At 36.9% G+C, this 21,305-nt stretch overlaps 1 protein-coding gene across 1 annotated transcript in view; it reads right to left on the minus strand.

The window, feature by feature from the left end:
* The window catches only part of LOC134664041 (nephrin), a 586,846-nt gene that overhangs the window by 509,807 nt on the left and 55,734 nt on the right, over positions 1-21,305 (minus strand). Inside the window, exon 2 of the mRNA XM_063520605.1 lies at positions 1,927-2,040. Within this exon, the coding sequence (XP_063376675.1) occupies positions 1,927-1,999 (73 nt within the window). The 5' untranslated portion in view covers positions 2,000-2,040. The remainder of the gene's footprint in view (positions 1-1,926; positions 2,041-21,305) is intronic.

Below are 21,305 nucleotides of genomic sequence, written 5' to 3' on the forward strand. Positions count from 1 at the left end.
AACAAAATTTTTTTTTGGCGATATTGACCTAAACTCATATTACATTCCTTCCTTCTATTGACCTCAGAAATGCGTGGTTAAAATTATTCGGTTTCCTCATGTTACACCGTGTATACTTTTAATATGGTGACGCCGGTTTGTATTCATAAAATGGCCTACGATTCTTATCAAATCACTCGCTTTAGGTAAAAAACTCTCTAGCTACCTACCAAGCGTCATCGTTATTACCTAGGTAATAGAGTTGAACAATATCAAGCTCAAGTGAGTAACTAATAGCCAGCGTAAAACGAGAATATGTAAAAAGTTCAAAAAACCCCGATCTACTGACTTTTACAATACTATTTCACCTCTTCCTTGTACATAAATCAGTCAACATAATTGTTGTTAAGCAGGCCACTGACGAGCCTTCCAAATGGATGCCGTTACAATGGATTTATCCAAATGGACGGCATCCTAATATTAAACATTGTACATTTTTGACATTAACGGACCGATTTTGGATTGTAGCCACGCTATTTGGACTGTTGCAAGGCTCGTCAGTGGCCACCTTTACAAAGTCGCACCAGAACAATTACCGATTAAGTTGCAATTTTACTCTTTAAATCGGTTTCCGACGAGGAGTGCTGCGGTTTTCTCTGACCTAATCCTTGATCATCGATCATGAAAAATTCCGTACACATGATTTGCTATATGATTTCGTCCTCATCTTTACCTTTATCTTAATAAAAATACCACCATATATGTGCCATCTTTTAATATTTGTTCCTTTTAGTTTTTAAGACAGTGGCAATGAGGCTTAATTTCTTATATTCTAGTCCAATAAAGGCTAGACTGTATCAAACTGCACAACGGGACTTAATCGCGTATTTAAGTTTTACCTCCGACGTTTCGAGGACGGCGTTGTCCCCGTGGTCTCGGAGAAGACTGGCTCAAGTTGACATCAATATCTTCTTAAATACGCGATTAAGTCCCGTTGTGCAGTTTGATAATGTTTAATAATCGTGAAAGTTTAAATCAGTGTAAGGCTAGACTGTATTTGTATCCTACAATTTTAACAATTATCCTCCTAATATTCACTACCAATTTTCACTGCAACATTTCACCTCACACCCACGTCCACGTACGCCCGTTCGATAATTAAACAGCGACCAAACGACCCGCTGGCGCGCTCTTACATTACGCTATCGACGGTGACAATTATTCGTTAAATCTATGCGGGGAAATTGCAGGGCATTGCTGTAATGGAGTAGCGATTGAAGGGTTTATGCAACACGTTCGATTTTACTTAGAAGGTGCGTTATATAAAGGTTTTAGGTTCTTGGAACAGTATATAAAGGCAAGTACATAAATTAGGTGAATCACTAATTCTTTTGTGCAAGTTTTTTGTTCTATTAACCTTTTATAAGGCGCAATCTGTGTAACGCAATAATGACCATTCCTGAACATCTTTTTGTATTTTTTTCTTACGTAGAATTTTTAGGACTATGAATTAGCAATGAGGCTTGATTTATTTTCCGTTTATTGGCTGATCTGGGGGTCTCTTGACGAGTGCGTACAGTCAGCTGCAGAGAAAAATGACCCTTCCTACTGCATAGAAGTTTGCGCGGAAAGCTGCTAAGCGAATAGTATGGCTGACTGTACAGTGGACGGATTTATGATGATAGTATCACTCACCACAGCGCTCAGCAGCGCGAGTAGTGTCATGGCGGCATGACGTCACGGCCTAGGTCCGCGCATTGCGCGACTGACTTCGGCTAAGGCGACAACCATAGGTTGGAGCGAAACACAGCGATCGGACTTTTCTTTCCCACCTATGGTTTTCGCCTTAGCCATAAGCCAGTCGCCCAATGTCGTGGCCCGGCCGTTAGCCACTGATAAGCTAAAATATACCTTAAATTGTGAACAATAAAGTGTGTAATCACTCACCGAGCTTGTCCTGCTGCACGGTCTTGGTGTCCCCGTGCACTAGGAGCAGCAGCAACAGCGCGAGCGGCGGCATGGCGGCGTGACGTCACGGCCTCGGTCTGCCCCGGCGCATCACTGTGGACAAGATAAACGTAACATGTATAGTTGAAGAATTATTATTTGCAACGATGAGTGTTATCGCTAATAGTTATTTTAAAATAAAAACAATTATTTAAATCAAAGTATCAAAGTATAACTGCTCGGTACCGTCTAAGACAAAAATATTGTTTCTCTTCCAGGGTAGAACGCCATCCTAAATCCATCAAATATGCGGTTCGGTTAATGTACGGCCTCCTAGACTAGGCGGTAGTGACCCTGCCTACGAAGCAGGAGGTCCCGGGTTCGAATCCTGGTAAGCGCATTTATTTGTGTGTTCATCACTGTGGGACTAGGTCGATCTGTGTAAAATTGTCCTATAATATTTAATATAATTATTATTTTGTGCCACTCGCCTTCGAGGTAACAGGTTGTTGGGGGTCTGACGCCATAGCTTTTATAAGGGAGGTGGGAGGTAGAATCAGGGAGAGGACCTCTGATGCTCGCGCGGGTTCGTACCTGGTGCAAAGGCTGGGCATCGCTATCCAACGTGGTAACGCGGCAAGTATCATGGCCACCTTTGCACCCGGTACAGCCCGCGGAGGTCTTTTAGATTAAAATATTTTAATATTTAGATATATTAAAGTTACTAAAACAAACTTTAATCGATCCACTTTACACAGCTACAAAATCACAAATTATAAAAAAAAAAAAATTAATGTGGTGTTACTCATTCGGTTGTAATGTAAAAGCAATGGGTCTCCAATCGCTCCATAGTAAATACTATCCCAAACATCAATACAGTAGCCACAGGTAATATAGAGAAAGTCCATAAATAAAACCCAATAATAGTTCCGCTCGAAAACTCGTGTTAGGGCTGCCACCGAACATGATTTATTCGGAATTGATTTACTGACTTGAAGATGTTCTTAACGTCGTGGCTAACATATTTATATTGTTTTTAAACGATTAGCTTTACTAAAAGGAAAATATTTTTTTTGTACAAATATTTAGTAGGTTTTTGGAAGTGATTATTGTTTGAAGGTTTTCAAAAACATTATTTGCTAAAAAATTGTGTCCATAGACTACGGTAATCGCTTTCCATAAGGCAATCAATTTGATTAGGCTAAAATGCTGAATGGAATGGGGGTATTATTTGAGAAACGTACCTACATACATAGGATGAAGCTTAGTTAGATAAATCTTTTGCATCTATATAAATAACACCAAAGTTTTGTTCTTTAAAAAAATACTGTATCTAAAAAAAAATACCAAAATAAACAGCTAGAGTCTGTGCGGAAAGAGAAGAGTCGTGGAATGTATTGAGCCCCATACATTCCACGACTCTTCTCTTTCCGCACAGACTCTACTCGTAACGAAATGACTTCTATTTAACTGATAACCCTATCTCTAGCTCTTAATGAACCCGCTTAATGCACTCTAAAAATGGCGGCGAGGCCAGACTCCCTTTACTAGTCCAAATTGTTCATTGATCATTCGTACACCTTATTGTTAAATACATAAGGTCCATCGATGGTCAGTGAAGAGTGCTGCTGTTGGTATTGTTGCGAATTAAGTACCGTTTGAGGTTATTTTCTTTTAGGCTTGAGAACCGCAGGTCTAGAATGTACAAGATTGCCTGTCAAATAAAATAACAAAACGATTATGGAAATGATGTCAGGTGTCATTGGAAGTATTGAATTCGGAAATAATTAAGTATGTGATTGCGTTAATTGCTTGCGTTCGTAACAGTATATTCCAAGATATACCATTAACCCTTAACATGGCAAGACATGAAATAATGTAGCCACCTATCACTTGGAATGTTTTTAGGGATAGTAACCACCTACCGGATCTCCTGAATACAGCTTTTCGTATTTTCTAGCCGCAAACCTTACGTCTTGATATATTCACGCGACCGTTGGTGGCCGCTATTAAACGCATTTTGTTATTTGTAGTGTGCCTCTTTCCACGAAATCTGTATGTTTCGCGTACTACCCGCAGTTGTTCTTGTTAATCAACATTTAGGAGCCCACTGAGTCCGCCGGACGGTATTGGCCTGTCAGTTAGAACAAAATTTTGACAGTTCCGAACAACTGACAGGCCGATACTGTCCGGCGGACTGTTAATCAGTGGGCCCGTTTAGGAAGACCAAATCGTGAAAGTTTTAATCAATGGTTTACATATTTTTTATGTAATTTTGCGATCACAATTAGAAACCTAGCCATGACATTTGTTCAGAATTATAATTGAATCGTTCAATTCTCCACAACTATGCCACAAACAACGTGATCCCGCACAAAACTATGTTTTCCCAATTTAACTTTTTCAATCATTTCTTCCCATAGATGGATTAGAGAGGCAAACAAAATGGAAACTTAAATTACTAGAGTACGTTGATTGTCTAAGTTCAAGATGAAAGGAATAATTGGAATTAGCTTTAAATATTTTTTTAGAGGTGAGTTGTAGATATTGAGCATTAAAGAAATAGTAAGTAGGTAATCAAAGAAATTTAGACTGAAAAATTACAAGTCACAAAGACACTTAAAAAAGATAACAGTATGATTCACGGTTAGTTTCACTAAGACTTGTATCAACCGGGATATGGACCGTGAATACCTTTTGTATTGCTTACTTACAAAAGATACTGACCTAATTAGTATAATTATGTTTTACTAATATTCATGTTGTGTATGGGTTCAAATCCTGGCAAAATAATTTAATTATATCAATAAACACTGTATAAAAATTTACAAACTACACATAACTAAATTACAACACTAATCAAAGTGTAGGTAAACAGCCCAAATGTGAAGGCCACGTTTACCCCACAGCCACACTTATCCGTTTTGATCTTACATTAGTATTAATAGATCGCCCTAGATTTCTATAATAATCATCTCTGAATTCTATATATCATCACAATAAACTTGAACAGTATTTTCCACATCAGTTAAATACTCCCATATTTCCTTTATACTCGGCGTTTTTCGGGCAATAACGTTTTCACAAAGTTTCCCAAAAGCAATAAAGGCACTCGTGTAAAACTCTTCGCAAACACTTAGCCCAATTTCTTTCCAAATAAAAGAAGACAATCATCCAACCCTCACCTACCTTATTAAGTAGCGTTAAATGTACAAAATCAATTCGCCAAGGTTAGATAAGGAGGTTTTTTACTAGAAAAATAACACTTTCAGCGCTGCAGAATTTCAAAAAGGAATTAACCTGCTCTGCGCCGTCACAGGACAGATTTTATTACCGCCATGAATAAATTCCGCCGGGGAGCGGCTCGCACCTCGTAAATTATAACGACATGGCTCAAACTGTCAAAGCGTTTTAGAACGGTGGCCGGGTTCGCGGTGGCGTTAGCAGGGGTCAGCTTGAGCGCGCGATGGATGGCGTGCTAATGAAAATTTCGGTTTCCATGTGCGTAGCGTGATACCGGTTAGTTTAGACGTTTACATTATATCGCGCAGTTTGGTGTAGCTCGCTGTATCATACTTTACGGCGCTGTCCCGCTGATGTTTATCTGTTTTGTTCCCTGTTTTTAATAGTTTTTTGGGCGTGTGTAAAACTTATTAGCTTTTGCAATTAAGTGTGAGTAGTTCATGTTTATTAGCGTGTTCACATCTGTGTTATTTTAATTGCGTAGTTAACTAGGCGGTAAATAAATCAAACCTGTTTTAACACGCACATTATATACAGTTTCTTAACCGCTCTGTGTCTTCTTTACTCATATCAAATATATTTAGGGCGACCACAAACGACAGCCATTGTAGTACAAATGTAACTAGACTTGACATAAACTAAACGAACTAAAACGAACCTCTGTTCATTTATATTTTCATACATATGACTTGAAATATATCTATTTTATGTTCAACTAAATAGAAAACCTTAGTTATTTAATTACGAATGTCATCAACATAGGTAATTAAGTGTACTTTCTAAATAACTGATGCAAAAAAACAACATAAACAGAGAGCTGAAACCGTGAGTCAAGATTTTCATTATTGTTAGTGGTAGTTTATTACATTTATTAGCGGTCATTTTTACGACCGGATACAAACCTAATTGCATGCAATAATATGCCCAATATGTAACTATTTAATTTGTTGTTACTAATTAAATGATATTACTAATTAGCGGGAAATAATTAGGATGTGTTTTTGAGTCATGCCTGATTGATTAATATTATTTTATATTATCAATTTCATTACGTACTTTTCTGAAATGCCTGAAGAGATTTAAATTTCTTCAAAAGGATATTGTACGCACCTCCAGAATAATATCTTAAAATCCCGACATCGTATAAAATAAACCTCACTTTTCATCCCCACCATTACTTTTCTTCTGTCCCGCTCGTTTATTCTCCCTTTCTCGTTAATTCACTTCACAGCTGCCGTGTTCCATGTATCTTTTTTAGCAAACAAACTTACGCTTGCAGTTGGATGAAACACATTTTCAAACGAAAATGCTTTTTTCATAAAAATAATGTATGCAGATGTACTGAAAGACAAAGGCCTATATTGTTACCGCGGGAGTTATGAATTTTGAAAAAAAAAAGCTATAACTCCCTAAGCACCTATAGATAAAAAGCTTAATAAAAGTACCATTGTCCCATACGTATAAAATGAAATTATCTCACTTTTTTAGGGTTCCGTACCCAAAGGGTAAAACGGGACCCTGTTACTAAGACTTCGCTGTCCGTCCGTCCGTCTGTCACCAGGCTGTATCTCACGAACCGTGATAGCTAGACAATTTTCACAGATGATGTATTTCTGTTGCCGCTATAACAACAAATACTAAAAACAGAATAAAATAAAGATTTAAATGGGGCTCCCATACAACAAACGTGATTTTTGACCAAAGTTAAGCAACGTCGGGAGTGGTCAGTACTTGGATGGGTGACCGTTTTTTTTTTTCTTTTTTTTCTTTTTTTTTTGCATTGTGGTACGGATCCCTTCGTGCGCGAGTCCGACTCGCACTTGCCCAGTTTTTTTTATATTATGTAAGCTGACGAGGTCAAGGTCCAACAACTGTATGCTGGGACGATCTTGACGTATTTTGCAGAGAGTGGTGGGAACGGGCACCTAACCGTAGCGGAATAAAGGGCGAGCCTTTACACATCAGTGGGAAACAAAATGGTCCTTCAAAACAAAAAGTATGACATCTCCAAGAGAGAAAAATTATTTTTTCTAATCAGTCAATAATTTAATATAAACTTAAACAAGAATAGTAACCTTACAATTTTTTTAATAAGATTGGTTTTACTCAAATGATAAAGAAGACGTATACGACTAGAGACAGAACTGAACTTTGATTGATATTGTTTTTAGGAATATTTACATATGTTGTAGAAAGTTGTCTCAGAATTAATAATATATTAAATATGAAGTAAAAACTACAAGGGTTGCGAAACTATAATAGTTCCTATAGGGTAGTTGAATACGGAATCCTAAAAACAGGCAAACAACCTTTGTAAAATACAACGCTGCGAACGGAACACTAAATGCCCCGAGCTATCTCGGGCTTGGCCAAATGATTATAAAAGCATCTGTGCTTCTACTGTATCACCTCCATCCATATTTAAGCTTTGTTTTTCGACCCGCAAATATAACTTGGTCGCCTAGTTTCAAGGAAATTGTCACCCAATCCGATTGGAGAATTATCGCCCGAAGCTTAACGTATGTTCGATTGAGAATACGATATATATACGGTGTAACATGAGGAAACCGAATAATTTTAACCACTCATTTCTGAGGTCAAAAGAAGCAAAAAATTTAATATGAGTTTTGGTCAATTTCGCCAAAAAAAAATATTTTTTTGTTTTGTTTTTTTCAATTTTTTTAATGTATTTGTACATAAAAAATAAATGTTATTGGTAAACTTGTCACTTAAAATTGATTTTTACATTTTTTTTTCGTAAAACCTACTTTTTGCAAAGTGTTACTTGTCACTTTTTGACATCTATCAATAAGGATATATAGACTACGTCCCATAACAGCAACATCACCATCAAAAAGGCCTTTTACACTATGTATACAATAAAAACTTGTTTTTTTTTAAATTAATAATATCTTTGAAACTAGGCGAATTTCAAAAAAGTTTATAGGACATTTTTGTCTCTAAATATGATCAGGAATACGCTGTTAAAATTATTCGGTTTACTCATGTTACACCGTGTATTGTGTGTAACTGTATTAAGTACAAGATACGGAGACACATTCAGATATAACAATTTGAAAGAAGAAGATAGCTAACTCTAACGCTGATTGGTGTACAGACAAGTACGAATGAAAGGCGCGATATTTGAATGATATCAGAGGGCCGATTTATGTATTTCGTGTATTTTGTTCAATAATATCACCGATTTTCGAGTAACGAAATCGAGCGATCGAAATTCAAAAATCGCTTCCCAGTAAGATGTCAGTCTGGTATCAGCGTACGTTCAAATTGGTCTGCAAGACGTCAGTCAAGGACGTATCAAAACCGTACCAAGTTGTTGAATTCGAACTGGGCCCCGGGTGTTACAATACCAAAGGCGTCCCTAAGACGAGTTACAAACCGCTTTCTGAGTAGCATTTGTCGTAGCATGAAACAGCTACGCCGTAGCACCCGCGTAGCATGACGCGTATAATAAGCATTGTCGTAGCACGTCATACTATCGTTATAGGGTAAATGGGCGTTTTTAGAATTAGAGTCCGTGACGTAATGGAATTCCACACACCAAAAAAAAATTTTTTTTGACTAAAAATGGGTTGAATTAAATCTACTATTTATATATTTTATGAAAATGTTACTTTCTTTCTATATAAATTATTTATATTCCTAATAAATCACTTTAAACTGAATGACAGCGAATGTGACGATCCATTACGTTACAAGTTTTAGGCAGGTTTTAAGTGAAGATCGGAGTGTTTTAAGTGAACCAGTTTTTATTTATTGAAATACAAAACAATATTAATTTTCTAAAAACGAATAACAACTGCAATACTAAGTATTACAATAAAGTTATTTAAAGAAGTCTTTCCAATACGTCACATTTTTCGTTTTAATTGTTGCTTTGCAATCATTTTGTTATAAAAAACGTAAGGTAAAGGTATTATAAAAAGTTGTTTTTAATAATTATCATATATTATTCTTGCAAATGAGATCGAAATCAGTATCAATTATCCTAAAAATTAATATAAATTCTAATAAAATCAATCACAGCCACAGTAGGACAAAGTGACGTTATGGACCATAATATCGCGTTGAGGAACTACATGAAGGGTTTACATGTGCGGAAAATAGCTACTTAATTTAATACCTACTTAATGTTGTACTAAATTAAATAATTTAGTAATTAATACCTATTATTACAGTTTTTTAAGTTAACAGATTTTGAAATTTCCTGCAGTAATTATGCTTTCGACTGCAGCAGTATTGCAGCACGATAATACTGCCGACTGCATTACTGCTACAAAATCAAAATAGATGTTGCTGGCCAGTTTTTTGACATTTGCAGTTAGCATTGTCGTACTGCAATACTGCTGCAGTCGAAAGCATAACCTGCGCCTGCCAGCGTTTCTTAGGTCGAGCCGCCACTGGTGCTAAGTAATTACTAGTAGGTCGAGTAGTTAGAAGAATATAGCTAGAATAAAATTATTTGTGTGTTTTTAATATCACTCTACCTACTATATTTTGGCAACTTAAACTGACGGCATGTAAACCGTGCATTTTCATTCCATACGTCACGTTTTTTTGTTCCACTAATACATCACGTAACGTTTTGGATGTGACGTAGGCATGCCGGTTGGTTAATAAAGCGAAATAGCGGTCTGATCGTTTGAATTTTCTTAATTATAATTATTTGATATCATACAACACATAATAATCTAACGTAATTCATAAATATTTAGTCAATAATTGACTCCTTATCTTCAGTTTAATTCAGTTCGTTGTGGAAAACAAATTTCTGCACATCGTGACGCACAACCTACACTAGCTTTTTTCGAGCCCAATTGCCTTGTAAAACCTAAACACCGGGTAATTATAGGACCATAATGTTACGATCATGTAAAAATCCGTATGATATTAGTAGATTCTTGCTACTAAGTTGGTAAAAACTCCGTGACGTTGGTGGAAATTTCCACTACGTCGATATTGAAGGACAACAATAAATTAAACTTTAATGCATATTTTTACTTTAGGTGCTAAAAAATAAGGTTTTTAATAGATTTTGGCTGGTACGATCTTATCACGCAACAACCAGGTTCGGGCCTAGAAGAAGGCAGATATATAATATTTGGATCCAAAGTATGCAAAGTGTGCATGGGACACTCAAAAATCATCTCCCTTTCTTCAGCTTTTGTACATTTTCTTTACTTTAAAGTACCATTTAATCAGTTTTTTTACCATAAATACTCAGATAATAAATCACTTTACAATTTTTGTATACATGTAGTACACTTTAAAACAGTATTTGACGGTAAAAAAGTATACCAAAGTCGTAGGACAGTGATATTTTACCCAAATATTTTTTTCCGAAAACGCCCAAATACCAGTATTACTACAGGCCAATTCGAACGTACACTGACATCAAAATGATCTCTGTATGTCAATTAGTTACTGTGCATTTTATTTATTTATTTATTTATTTTAACTTTATTGCACATAAAATTATAAGTACAAATGGCGGACTGCATTTCGCTCGTACTTGTCCGTATAATGTATTAGCGTGAGCGAGAGCGAACAATAACAACATGACATTATTTTGGGATCGAAATGTTAGTTTTATTTTGCCTACACATAACATAACAATATTTTTGGTATCGCCATAGAAAATGCAATATTCGGTCTTCTAGCACAGTTACAACACTGTACGTTTCCACCGCATCTGACACATTGTCATTCAGATCACAAGCCCGCTCAGCATGCGACACGTAGCGTGCCTTAATTACTGTACAATTCAAATCCAAAACGGTGTATCTCTTTAGAAAATTCATAGGATCTTACACTCTTCTGATTGAGATACATCATAGGTTTCATTTCCATACGACACTTATTGAGACTTACGATCTTCCGCTACTAAAATAAAATGAACATTCCGCCCACCAAAATGTTGTATTTTTATATTACACTCATAGTGACTTACGCTCTTTTAAAGTTCATGAAAATAAAGTAAAGTAGCTCGTGGGGTAAATTGGCGTTTGCAAAAGTGTACAAAGTTAAGACGTGAGTTTTTACGCTGTTAAGTTTAGCTCGCAGTGTTCCTTGGATACTTAAACCTTGGTTTTTGTAATGATAATGACAAGCAATGGGAATTGTGTCTTTAAATAAAGCTACAAACTTGCTAAAGTTTTTGCTTAAGTAATACCACTTGTACATTTTGTTATCGTGCAATAAAGTTTAAATAAAGAAATAAATAAATAAAAATAAAATATACTAAACTTAACCAGTTGGTTATTTCTCATTAAATTTCCACGAGAGTATGCCTTTATAAGAAATCAGATGAAATAGATCCTCAAAAGTAACATACGATTATTAATACACTACAAAATCTTGAAAGATATCTCTATCCTTCCTTTATATGAATATTTTCTGACATGAAAAGTTGTTACTTAAGACGCATAACACGTAAACAGTAGTAAATCTAAATTTTATCCCACAAATTCACTTGTACAAAACCGTCACGAATGCATCTCGTATGTCAGTCACACGTTACCGTGCATTTTCTTTCGAAACATCATAAGTGAGTATGAAACTTGTATGCATATACGCCTTTTCAACACAACGCTTAAAGCCAAAAGGCTGTAAGTGACTATGAAACTTGTAAGAAGATAGGTCGTTATGGTTTGGTGAGTTAGTACCATGACCCATACTGTTAACTGTGCATCGGTGGACCTTATGCCTTTTGTAATAAGGTCCCCCGATGTAAAGTTAGGAGTGTTGCTGTCTAGTTGCAAAATATTGCATTTGCAATGCTGAGGTTACGCCGGTGTGAACATTGTTACACTTGTCTGGTGTCGACGTCACAGGTATGTTTACACACGTTTTTACGAGTGATAGTGGGATGAAAATGGCCTTTTGGTCTAAAGTTTACGCAAATCTATTGAGATGCAAAGCAAGACTTGCATTATTGAACAGGGCCCTCGTCTCTCATATAACATATAACATCAACTCATATAACATCATCTTAACGAAATGACTCCAGACTGACCAGCAGCCGTATTCGAACAATGAGATACGTCAAAAATCTAGTATTTGAATATGTCAGTGTCAAACAAGTGGCAAAAGTTATATTTTGTTTGAAGAAACGACAATTTCGACACTTGTTTGACACTGACATATCCGATCCATATCGTTTCAATAACTAGTATTTGAGGTATCTCATTGTTCGAATACGGCTGTATCATGAGTTGCGTTCTCGCGCGCAAGTCCAAACTTGAAGTCGCGATATAGGTATATTGTATGGAGGCGCTCGCGAAGTGTAACTAAACACCAATTAGCGTTAGCAGTTACTCTCATTCATGTGTCAAGGTCGTATCAAAACAAAATTAATAAGAGTCGAATGATTAAATCCGAACCGGCCTCCCAAATCTGGACTGCTAATTATGAATTGTTGAACAATCAACTTTAACAATATACAAAAATAATGCAACATCCGAACAAATCACATGTCCCCCTTCCTCCGTATCATAGTGACACTCCCATTTGGTTCATGTTTGCCGCAATAGGATCACCGAGTCACGTGTAAAAACCAACAGAAACTGCCTATTACAATGAAACAGCAAAATACCTTTTTCTTTACGCACTTTTGTAGGAAAAAGAATCTTAACACGTTCGAGTAGGGCTTTAAATTGTGTGTAGTGTTTAGTTTAAAGGGTTTTTATCGGATTTGGCGGAAAGAAAGGAGTAATTCATTGTGACAAGGCCAATTAATCGGCTCGTGTGGTGATGGAGGAATTATGTTTTGACTCGTTTAATAATTTAATGTGTTAAATTCATTTGGATGGCTTTTGAGTACCTAGCTCATTAGTTTTGTTCTGGAGTATATGTTTAAAAATAAACGTATACGTATGTTTTTAGTAAGTCTTGCAGGCTTGACGGATTAGATGACGGCACATCAATTTTGGTGTCTAACCCTATGGTTAGGTACTATTACCTAGTTGCTGCGTACCGCTACGGAACGCCCGGAACGGACGCCTTCTCGCGCTTGCGTCTCTCGTAATAGACGCGTTTTGTTGTAGAGTAAAAACCTTCTGTAGGTACCTAGTATAATATTATTTAATTTTATTCTGTGGTAGTAAGTAAACGAACACGCTCTGCTCACGAATTCGATGGTACATCCATCTTGAACCGGCAATGTTATGCAACAGTCAACCAGATCAGTTAGGCGAGGTGTTGCGTGCGTGTTACCTACGGAAATTATACTCCAATCCACACGAGAACCTGCCTTTATGAACAAAACGTCGTAAGAACATTAGCATGTGAGGCGCTCACGACGTTTTGATTCCTACAGTTAGAGTAACAGATGAACGCAATGCCATAAGTTTCAGAGTTACATACAGCGGTTATTACCTTTTAGATTTGTGTGACCGTATAAAAGAGAAGGCATATGAATCACGCATTTATAGGCTTTATTAATAGCGTCATAAAGACTATTGAGACCGATTTGGTTGCGTGGCTTTGTGATATAGACGGTGTTATGAAACAGGCTAACTTTCTTATATTTTTATAGCTCGGATAAAAGTTTTGAATGGCATAAGCTCTATTTTTAGTGGTTTATATACGGAGAGAGATGTTTTTCAAAAGAGAAAATATTTAGTATTAGAATATTTAAGGTACGTAAACAACACTTAAAAAATATTAAAATTTTACCAATAGATCTCAAAATAAGTAGACGTTCCGAAAATACAAAACTCTGCAGTAAAATATGGTCTAAAAAAAGTGATATACAGAACGACGTCTTATGCCATACAAAATAGTTTACTAGCAGCTCTATAAATTCAAATATTTACAAACATGCTCCAAATCGTCGAATTAAAAATGTCTTCCTATTAATTAAAAAAACAAAAGAAGAATCAAGACTGGCCACAAAGAACTGTCCCATCTTTTATCTTTCTAAAATGGAATTATTAATTCAAAATTGGAACGCAGATAAAATTGGTAAAACGGTTGAACCAAGACAACCGTATCTCGCGTGTCGTGTCAATAAAAACAGGACTTTGATGTTTGATGTTAGGGTATATTTTTGAATGAATCTTGACGAATTCGAGAAGCCAGTAGATACGCCCGAGGCCGGATGCCTAAAACAAGCCGAGCGTAATTAAAGTCTATCAAACTAAATTGATTGACCAGCCCGTTATGAAAACTCTTCTATTTATGTCAAACTTCTATGCAAATATGACGTTTAAATTGATTTTACTGGTTTGTAATTGGCATCTTCGGATACCCTGTGGCCTCCTGATTTAGTAGAATTATATTCCTTGAAATAATAAGTAGTTGAGTTATAAATTTAAAAAATGGCCAGTGAAACTGTTTCACTATTTATTTCGCAAGTCAAGAAGGAGTGATACTGTACAATTTGGACTATTTAATAAAATAATTGTCTACGTTTTACTCATTTAATTTTTGCCCGCATTGCAAAACACATAATTAATCAAGTTTAGAACGAAAATGGAGGCATTACACACTGATCCCAGTCCACGTTTAAATCCGAGACCGTCATTCCTATAACGCTGACCTACCATAACCTTTATTCAACCAGTCTAAGCCTGAGCTCCGATAACGCATAGTTCATACGGAACTCGCGGCCAACTTAATCTAGTTTTAAGTTTGGTTAAGAGGAATAACAGGCCAGGTGGAATTTAATTCAGTTCTCATGCATACGAAATTGAGCTTTATTTATTTAGCGAGTTAATTCAGCCGAATGTTAATCAGCTATGTTGATTAACGATGAGGATTTGATAAGAGAAACATTGTCAATAAATAATTACTTAAGCAAATTGAAACAAAATAACAGTCAGATGTTAACATTACACCTGCGAGTGTACTGGCCAATTCAATCGTACACTGACATCAGAATGATATTTCAATCATGTTATTTAGTTACCGTACGTCTCGCCCGCACCTAGGACGTACGGGCAAGTATGAGCGAAATGCACGATAACTGAATGACATCAGAGGGGCTACCGCGAAAACCGGAATTCGCAAATTGCGGGGATCTTTCTCTTTTACTCCAATGAAGGCGTAATTAGAGTGACAGAGAAAAATGCCCGCAATTTGCGAACTTCGATATTCGCGGTTATAGGCCAGTTATCGTGCATTTCGCAAAGAATTTTCCTGTCAATGCGGGAAGCGCGGGGGTGGTCTTGGACTAATAAAATGGTCGAGGACTGAGTGGCTGTCTCGCCCATTTTCTCGGCTACGATGTGTTTAGAGGTTCTCAGCGCTCGGTCAAGAGTACTGACTCATCACTGTACTCGTTAGGCCTTCAAGACATTAGGTAAGATCTCGGCATTAGAACCGTTAGTTATTTTTATACCCAGATGATCCAGAGAACGTACGTGAATATTGGGCCATCGGCCACGGGTAAAACGTTCCCTAAATTGTATTTTTTTTTTAAATTTTGTATAAGTATATAGATGGTCAAGCAAATCTCAAGGAAATCAAGACAAAAATAGTTTTTTTACATACCTACTTTTTTGTCGCCAATTTAGGCAAAAATGTTGAAAAATATATAAAAATAAGGGGTCTCTATTGTTTCCCAAATAGTTTTAAGTCATAATGTATTGTTTGTCCGAATTTTCGTTAGTCATAATTGGTTTTTCTCAGAAACGCGTAACTTTTCAGGATTGCCTCAAAACAAACCTAACCTAACCTATCCTATCTATAGAATATCTTTACGAAAATCCTGAAAAATTAATGGTTTCAGTTTTATGACTAACGATAATATGACAAACAATACATTATGACTTAAAACTTTATGGGAAACAAAGGGACCCCAAAAATAAGACCTCAATAAACAAAAAAACCTACCATTTGTAAAATTTCTGTACATAATGGACTAGATTTCATTTCTCCAGAGTGTAGAAAGAGTTTGAAAGCGCTGGTGGCCTAGCGGTAAGAGCGTGCGACTTTCAATCCGGAGGTCGCGGGTTCAAACCCCGGCTCGTACCAATGAGTTTTTCGGAACTTATGTACGAATTATCATTTGATATTTGCCAGTCGCTTTTCGGTGAAGGAAAACATCGTGAGGAAACCGGACTAATCCCAATAAGACCTAGTTTCCCCTCTGGGTTGGAAGGTCAGACGGCAGTCGCTTTCGTAAAAACTAGTGCCTACGTCAAATCATGGGATTAGTTGTCAAGCGGACCCCAGGCTCCCATGAGCCGTGGCAAAATGCCGGGATAACGCCAGGAAGAAGAAGAAGTAGAAAGCGTTTGAAAAGGCACCGCTAGCAATATCGATTGCGCGAAAATCCTCTCAGAGGTCAGTCCCGCGAGTCGGAAATAAATTGCTGGCCTAATTGAGTTTTGTTGTCCCTTAACGGTTCTTTTCAGGGCCATTATTGTCTCATTAGCCTAATCATTTTACCTCGCGCATCTGTAAAGTTTTGAAAGCTTATTTATGTTTCAATGTTAGTTTGTGTTTAAATTTTAGTCACTTTAAGGTCTTTAGAGGACCTTATTTATATTTATAATGCAATTAAGTTGTTAGTTGAAATGGAAAATACGGTTACAAATGTTTACATGGATTTTTAATTGCAAGATATAATTTTATCACTCATTTTGAAGGTAACTCAACATCCAGTAAAGATGGTTTTTATTCTTGAAATAAGTAAATATTCATGATCCTGCTTGCATTCCTACACGAACGTATACAATAGGCAAAGTTCTATAAAAAGCTAAATTTTAGCACAATTACAATAGTTTACTCAACTCTAAATTTCTAAATGTATTTAACATTTAAGTTTCATGATAATATTGACAAAAAAATAGTAATTCGTCATTATCAATGAGAATTGATGAAACAAAAATCTCAAAAATTAATGTATAGAAACTCGAACACTTTATCAATAAAAGGGTTTTATCAAAGAGCTGTTTACATTATTAATTACCGAGCGATTAGCGCAAAACTTTAAAAGAGGGGAGATAAAAAACCGACAGCCGAAAAGTCGATAACGCGAATGAGAAAGTAAACGGCTGGAAAATCAAATACAGCGGAAAATAAGGATAAACCCAACGGAAATATCGCATATTGTTTAGCTAACTAAAAGGTTTGTTTTGACTAACTTACATGGGCTCACTGTAAAATAGAAATAACTATGATACCGGTTTCACTTACAGCATAACGTATTATTAATATCTCCGTTTTAAAACTCTCGGGTCTTTCGAGCCCGGTCATTTATAAGGCGTGCGTGGGGATATGGATCCAACACGTAGAGGCCGTTTGGAGAAATTGATGTCATGTAGAACGCCTGCTGGAACCCATTCACGGGTACATCAATAAATACCCGTGAACCGGTTTCAGCAGGCATTGGAAGCTATTGTAAAGAATATGGTCAGAATACTGGTCTATGGTTTAAGTTTGGGTGGAAAAAAGACTGGGCTATTGCAAAGAAGTCCGGACACCTGCCATAACACTGTTTGCACAAGTTATCGAGACAGGTGGTGACTCGCCACTCGTTAGATGGGCACCTGATGCGCCATCGTAAAGACGGCCAGGTGCAACACCGGCGTGAGCGGCTCAGGGGTGTCGAGAGGTGGTGCTGCGCTTTCTCCGAAGTTACTCGCGGCGTTATGCCCTTTAACACTTCCACCCCTGGAGCATATAGCTCTAGCGACTCCTCTCTGGACGGCCAATGAAGGCGAGCCAGAGCTGAGAGTCCTGCGGGTCCCCTTGAGGTCCACTCCGACCGACGAAGACACGCCGGAGATGGAGACCCTGACCGACTCTCGGGAGCACTCGGGTCCGTGGGGTCGTTACTCCCCAACAGCTCGCCACAAGCTGCCCTGCGGGCTTATTAATATTATTATTATTTAAGAGGAAAGTAGACGACAATAGTTAGGGATACATATATGTACCTGCAATACAATTATTACACAATATATTTAAATAAATTGTATTTTAATTGAGGTGTCTACGTTTAACACATTCAGGGCCAAGAACCCGACTGTCGAATACACTGTTCGTATCGTAGCGACCACGATACATACGGCAAAGACGTGGCTACGCTCTACGAGCGTAACCCGTAGCACTTACTGGCAATGAAAGTGTTAAAAATCTGACCTATTTATCACCGCTGCGACAATCCGCCGTACATTGCCCAAAAAATCTTAAGCAGCAATTCGCTATGTGCACGACTGGTGCTGCCCTCATTTTGTCGGAATTTCTACGTTAAATCTTATGAAGTAAAATTAGTTCAAGCAGCTGCCGCTAGTACTAATGTCGGACATTCCATAAGATTACCTGTGTTTGTGACGATCAGCGCCACCGACTTCGCACGCTCCCAATAATAAAAATATAGGTACTTACTCGTACAAGTAAACTTTAACGGAACACAAAAAAATAGGCAAGAACCAGCCAGTGTTGTCCAAGAAAATTTTAATCTAGGTCAAAAGTCGCAGTGATGAAAATGCCAGAGGCAACAGCAACGAGGCCCCACAATTCACCAATCAGTGGCCTAATGCTTGCTTCACTTGAGATGCATCTTTCTTTTTGTTATGAAGTTATGGACTATTGTTAGTTATGGGATTGTGTCCATTTGTAAAGATTTGACACAATAGACATGCATGCAGAAAAATACACTTAAAGGATGACTCACGTTAGACCGGGCCGTGTCCGGGCCGGAGCTTCGTTTTCTTTGGAAAGCATCTCGTGATCACCTGTCATGTCATAGAAAAGTAAGCTCCGGAAGCTCCGGCCCGGACACGGCCCGGTCTAACGTGAGTCATCCTTAACCCTTTATTAGGCATTAGGGTGTCAGGAATTATTCAAAATTGAAATCACTTCGAAATAAAGTTCTAAATCGGGTGGGAAATATATTCCCACAAAAATAATTAGTAAAATGGGTAACTTATAAAAGTACAAAAAATGACTAAAATGATGGTTAGGTGATGACAATCTATATAAAATAATTTTATGGAAAATTACGTCACAATCTTACAAATCAAATAGTGAAAAATAGTGAAAAAAAAAATCTAAAACGTTGATTCCCAGAGTGTAAATGGAGATTAAGTTTGCATGAAGAAGCGCTCCTCCAGTTTACTTTTAAGCTTAGAATCGGACGTAATCAACAAAAGATTTCCCCAGAACACGTTTACCAAGTTTAGCACATTAGGAACTTTCAAAGAATCCATCCAAATTGCACGCAAGATTACCATAATCATGTTACGTAGTGGCGCTCACGTGGAGAAACAACTTTCCGATTTTTCATCTCAAGACTAATTTGAAATTATAATCTGCGGGAAGGAATCAAATCAAAATTCCATTTAACTTGGTATTTCAATATTTGTTTGCTACAGCTGTTTTCATTACTTTGAGTTTTCTTGCGGTTTTACTTGAGATTTTTTACATAATTTGATCAGATCATACTTAAAAAGGTTTGGTACATAATACTAATGAACGCTTTCGAAATTCAAATACCTGTAGAAAAGACTCAAAGAAGCCGCACGAGACCAAAGACTTGGCAGCTTCCTTGCTCAACGTATCAGCCTAGTAATCCAGCGAGGAAATGCTGCCAGGACTATTTTGACATTTATTATACAGGGTGGAAAGGCACGACGATCCTTTCCGCAAAAGGGGGATTGTTGAGCCTAAGCTCTATATTTCCTCCTATGTTAATATGGGCAACCGTTTCTAAATTATGGCCTTTTAAACATCCATGCAAAAAACTACTTTGTTCTAACCCTAACAGGTGACAGGGTCAATGAACTTACTTGTAAACAATCAGTATACGACAGGAAATTATACTAATTTTTTGCCATCTAACCATTCTTAGGTCTGCTTTAAACACGGTAAGAATCGTTGCCGGATTTTCGCTTTCTTAGTGGTTCCACTTGTTCAATACTTGAATGAAGTAGTTATGTTATTCCTTAATATTAATAATACTAACCACAACATTGTTTACAACGACACTTCAAATTGTTACATTCAAAAATACGCAATCGTCTTATAAATATCTCTGGTTTCCTTGACTGATAAAAAGGTTTTAGTTTCTTAACACGTTACAAAAAAAATTTTTCGAATAATTGGAAAATATCTAAAATAATAAAAAAATACAAATAGGTTGTGTTTGATACATCAAATGAATTTGCAAAAATGAAATACTAAGAATAAATCAAGAATAAATACTTCTTAAATACCTAACTTATAAACCTTCTTGCGTGGTAGGAAATAGACAAGACGTCTGATGTTTGAAATCAAAATGTCATTGAACTTTACTTATCTAATGCCATATTCTTCAAATTAAAATGCCGTTGTTAGATGCTCGTGGTTATTCAAATTTGTGGGGCTGTGTAAAAGATATGGTGTACCAAACGGAATGTGAAATTGCGGACGAAACGGGACATTAAATTAATTGCTGCTTTTGACAATCTGCGGAGGAAAAATGAGAAGAGCATACACTATCGCATGGGCAATGTGCGCGGGCTCGGGTGCGGGCTGCGGCGTACATTATAAGACACGAAGGTACATTTGAAAACCGTATGTGGAGAGAAGATAGTGTTAAATATTGGCAAAAAGTAATTAACTAAGGAAGTAATAAAATTGTTTGTAATATTTTTGCATTCCTTTGATTTATTTGTCATTTATACGTCATTCATACATCATTGCGATTCTGTCAACGATCGGAAAAAAGCGTAAAGTCCCGAGCTTTCCCGACGGAGATCCTTAATCTAGGCGTCATGTGCACATGCTATAGGGTTATCACCACAGTTAAAAAGTAGAAAATTTGGTATTTTTATTTTTTACTCAATTAACGATTCTTACCATTACCAATCTGCTCTGTATCACTTAAACGACCTAATACTTCCGGGAAGGATCGTCGTGCCTTTCCACCCTGTAGATTTATTCAGTTATATTTTAGAATTATATTTTCATAGTAATTGATATAAAAGGTAAAAGTTAGCTAAGCGTTGGCCATTTCTTCTGTTTCAAGATTCACACGGCGCGGCATAGATTTTGAATTCTTCTAATTTCAATCGGCAGGTACCCTTTTTCAAAATGAGCAGCACTCCTAACATCAATAGGTATAAAACTGGTAAGCACTTTTCTTAGATCATTCTCCCATACCTAAGTAATGTCAATCACAATTT

Source organism: Cydia fagiglandana, chromosome 4 (genome assembly GCF_963556715.1).
Source record: "Cydia fagiglandana chromosome 4, ilCydFagi1.1, whole genome shotgun sequence".
In the NCBI taxonomy this organism is placed as follows: domain Eukaryota; kingdom Metazoa; phylum Arthropoda; class Insecta; order Lepidoptera; family Tortricidae; genus Cydia; species Cydia fagiglandana.